The 4,018-nt window shown below is 37.0% G+C and overlaps 1 protein-coding gene across 1 annotated transcript; it reads right to left on the bottom strand.

Moving 5' to 3' along the window:
• Nucleotides 1-3,594, bottom strand: LOC107760597 (guanine nucleotide-binding protein subunit beta-2). The gene is given in 6 exon segments (NM_001324698.1): nucleotides 1-245; nucleotides 675-788; nucleotides 1,106-1,463; nucleotides 1,579-2,003; nucleotides 3,213-3,307; nucleotides 3,416-3,594. Coding segments are annotated over 6 exon segments (1,134 nt in total). The 5' UTR covers nucleotides 3,522-3,594; the 3' UTR covers nucleotides 1-209.
• Nucleotides 3,595-4,018: the final 424 nt, after the last annotated feature.

A 4,018-nucleotide genomic window follows, 5' to 3' on the forward strand; every position in this document is an offset into this window, starting at 1 on the left:
TGATCCAGTAATATTTGTCATTTTCATATGATCGCACATATGATCACAAGTGGAACAGTTTGGTTTCTCTGCCTGATATATTAACTGGAATACAAGAGATCTACAGGTTATGACAATGCCAAAGGAAACGCGAATAATAGGCTAGCTATGAAAGAAAATGAGAATGAAAAGGGACAGGAATTAAATAACAGAATGAGGTGTTTCATCATTCAGATCACACTTCTGTGCCCTCCAAAAGCCCAAATCTGCCAAAAGGAAGAAGGAATTTAAGATCTTGTTATAAACGCATACAGATCTAACAACAATCAGAACAGTAGAATACTTGGGAAACTGAACTGTGATGCAGTCATAGGAATCTATTGCGGGGAAAACAAAAGAGATGAGCATCATTTGATTGTAAATCATTTCTTTCAGGTAATTACTTGATATTCAAGGCTAAACATCACGAAGTCTAATTCAAAGGGCAAAGCTGAGGCCCTAAATTTCAAGGTACTGGTTTCTCAATGATAACAGGGTTATTATTTAAATAAGTTCTTCCTGCATGCACATAACTCTATAAATTAAATGGTTTTAATATATTAGATTTCTTCAATTCATTATATTTTGCTTGATGCTTGAAAAATATAATTTTGGTTTCTCGTTAATTAGAAAAAGAAAACCACTCCGAAGCTTACCTTCAGGTTTGTATCCCAACTTCCTGTACATAAGGCGCTCCCATCAGCTGACAGTCCCAGGCAACTTATTCGCCCTTCATGAGAGTTTTGAACTGCTCCCAAGTTTAGGACCACCTATTGAGTCAAAGAGTAAATGCAAGAATAAGGCTGATGCCAAAGAAGAAGAACAAAGACATCATAAACATAAACATGCACAAACAATCAAACTATAAGAAGTGAAAATGCTATCCCAAAAGGAAAATGATAATACATTTTAATGTTACTTATCAGAAGGTTGCACAGAATGCTATTGAAAAAGAAGAGATGTCTATGAGTATACTTGGACCAAGAATCATCTCAAAATGTTTGCAAACAATAATTTCCAGAATGATAAAGAGTTTTTTTTCTTCTTCGGAGAAATGAGTTAAAAACAAGATGCGACTTTCTTGTACCTTTGCTAATAGGGTGTCCCACACATAACAATCACCATTTGAGTACCCGACAAAGAGAAGACGGCCTGAGATAGAAAATGCCATGGAAGTCACATGAGGGATATCACCATCACCATGCGGCTGGTAGTACACTTGCAGCTGGTGTCCAGTCCTAATGTCAAATAATCTGCAGGTTCCATCATCTGAACCAGTTCCAAATCTATTACCATCAGGGAAGAACTTTACAGTATTAACATCTCCCTCATGACCATAGAATGTTCGCTGTGCTCGACTAGCAACTCGGGTGTCCCATAGTCGAGCAGTTGAGTCACAGGACCCAGACACAAACAGTCTGGGGTTTGATGAACTAATTGAGACACTGGATAAATGGAAAAGAAACAAGATTATTTCCCAAAATATATGCAGAAAAAATGTTTAACATAGTTCAAGGACAGAGATAAAATATTTGCATAGTAAGTTGATCACCAACTTACCTTTGTACATCTGCGGTGTGCCCGGATTGAAACTCACCTCCAAAGACAGAAGTTCTTAAGCCAGTAGTTATATCCCAAAGGACACATGTTTGATCACCAGAACTAGTTATTACGTGAGTATCCTCATCTGGAACATACTGACAGGAAGACACATACCCCTTATGCCCACTAAGCATTCTTGATACAGGATGGTTCCCATCCTTATCGATCGGTGAATTTAAGTTGAAGATAGAGCAGACACTGTCAAGGCCACCGCAGGCAACAGACTGCCCACTAGGAGAGAAGGCGCAGGTCATAACCCAAGCACATGGAAGCTTAATTGCATGGGTTTTCTGGCTTGTGAGAGCATTCCACACTATTAATCTGCCATCTTGGGATGCACTGACTATACGATTCTTTTCTGGAGTCCAATCCAGTGAATATACCTGCGGAATAGTTTTAAGATTTTGGTCATAAAACTTCATAATTAGTAAGCAATACTCGATTTATATTATGATATCCAACATACATCAACTAAGTTGTCGTGGATTATGATGTTTCCTTATGGTCATATAACATACTCTTAAGTATGAAAATTCCTTATTTACTTGCTTTAGCCTCTCCATCAATACATTATTCAGATACATCAACAAAGTTCTTAGAGGATATTATACACACCTAAAGAAACAAAAGTCAGAAGCGAGTATGATCATGTAACATTTTTTCAATTTATTTAATGATTACTGGTACTTAAGGTGCTTTTGTTTTGTTAGTTCACGATAAGTATGATGTTTCTTAATTAACTTTGGCCTCTGTATGGGTGAAGTCTCCAATTGATCTTACATTCATGGTCTAATAGTTATTACTATAGCCGCCCTTAGAAAAGCAAACTCGTTTCACTAACAGCTTCCAACTAATTAGCTTGACTTCACAATCATCTTTGCTCAATCTCCAAGTTTCTGAGTGGAATATAACTAACTAGTTGACCAAGTATTAATCCAAATTCAGCAGACACAACATCGGAGAATCAAGTAGTTTAACATCGTGGTCAGCACTTCTTAAACTCATGCACAGTTCAAAAATTGTTTGCCAGCTTCCTACATGTTGTGGGTATAAGCTTGCAGTAAGACTTTTAAAATACTTGCTTTGATATACCACTAACTGTAAAAATCTAACAACCATTAGCCCAGAAGAGTAAAATCCACCAAAGCTTAAAATCTTTTATCCTATTCTTAAATATCATAGTACTAACTAATACTCCCTTTCTCCCTTTTTTACATGACTGTGTTTGACAGAATGAGAAGCTCAAGATGTAAATCTAGCTTATTTATCACATTACTGGTAGGAGAACAAAATACTACAGTAATAGTTAGAAAGTTGGTTTCATAAGATATATCACATCAAAAGACAAAATTTGTCAAGTTAAATGAATTCCGATTTAAGTTGTCAAATTTATGGATCAAACACTTTGTATGTCCCGGATGAAAAGAGTGTTAGAAAAATTGGGAAATATAAAGCATGAATTTATTTGTATTCTTTTTGGGATAGGCAACAAATGTGCAAATACAGACAACTATTGGAACAAAATGAGGAAAATAAAGTGCAAATACAGACAACACTTGGAATAAAATTCACAAATTGAAGAAAGTATCTACCTTTCCAGTGTGTCCTTGCAGGATCCTACAACAAACCAGATCTGTTGGGCCAAAGATGACCGGAGTTTTACCTTGCGACCTTGCATACCCAGATACTGCCAAATTTTTTTTTAAAAAATAAAAATGAAAAATCAGATCTCTAAACAAAAGTAACTTAAAACTCCGAAATCAACAATAAATGAGGAATGGAAGCAAGAAATAACCATCAGTGTCGAGTAATTGGAGACGCTTCTGCTTAAGTTTTTCACGGAGATCATTTACAGTTTGTGTAGCGGCCATATGCCGCTCTTTCAGCTCTTTCACTGACATTTTCAAGGAAATTCAAACATAATTCTTCTGAAAATCTCAATATCGTGGAAAAAGGGTTGATTAAATTAGGGTTTTTTTCTGAAGAGGAAAGGAGAAAAGGAGAGAACGAGTCAGGCTGAGTCAGTGGCGAGTCAGGGAAGTTGGTGGTGGGCGCGTGGTGGTAGATGGGTTTCAGCCTTTTACAGATTGCTGTTTGACAGATAGCCGCCGGGTCCACGCTGTATGACGTGGCGGCGTGACATGTTTGTTGTTCAAATGGGGTCCACAACGACTTCGTTGACAGCGACTCCAAGTCCTTTTTGGGCTTCCGGCCCAATAGAAAGTCTCTTCGTTAAGTCGTTGACCCATTAGGATTAGTTAACTACCAAATCATAAACAAAGCAATTCTTTCTTATACGTAATATAAAAATATGTTTTGGGATTAGTATACTCCATTCGTTTTAGTTTAGGGAAAAAAAACATAGCCAGGCCCACACTATAGTTTACTTTCAGTTAGC

This window comes from Nicotiana tabacum, chromosome 19, assembly GCF_000715075.1.
Source record: "Nicotiana tabacum cultivar K326 chromosome 19, ASM71507v2, whole genome shotgun sequence".
In the NCBI taxonomy this organism is placed as follows: domain Eukaryota; kingdom Viridiplantae; phylum Streptophyta; class Magnoliopsida; order Solanales; family Solanaceae; genus Nicotiana; species Nicotiana tabacum.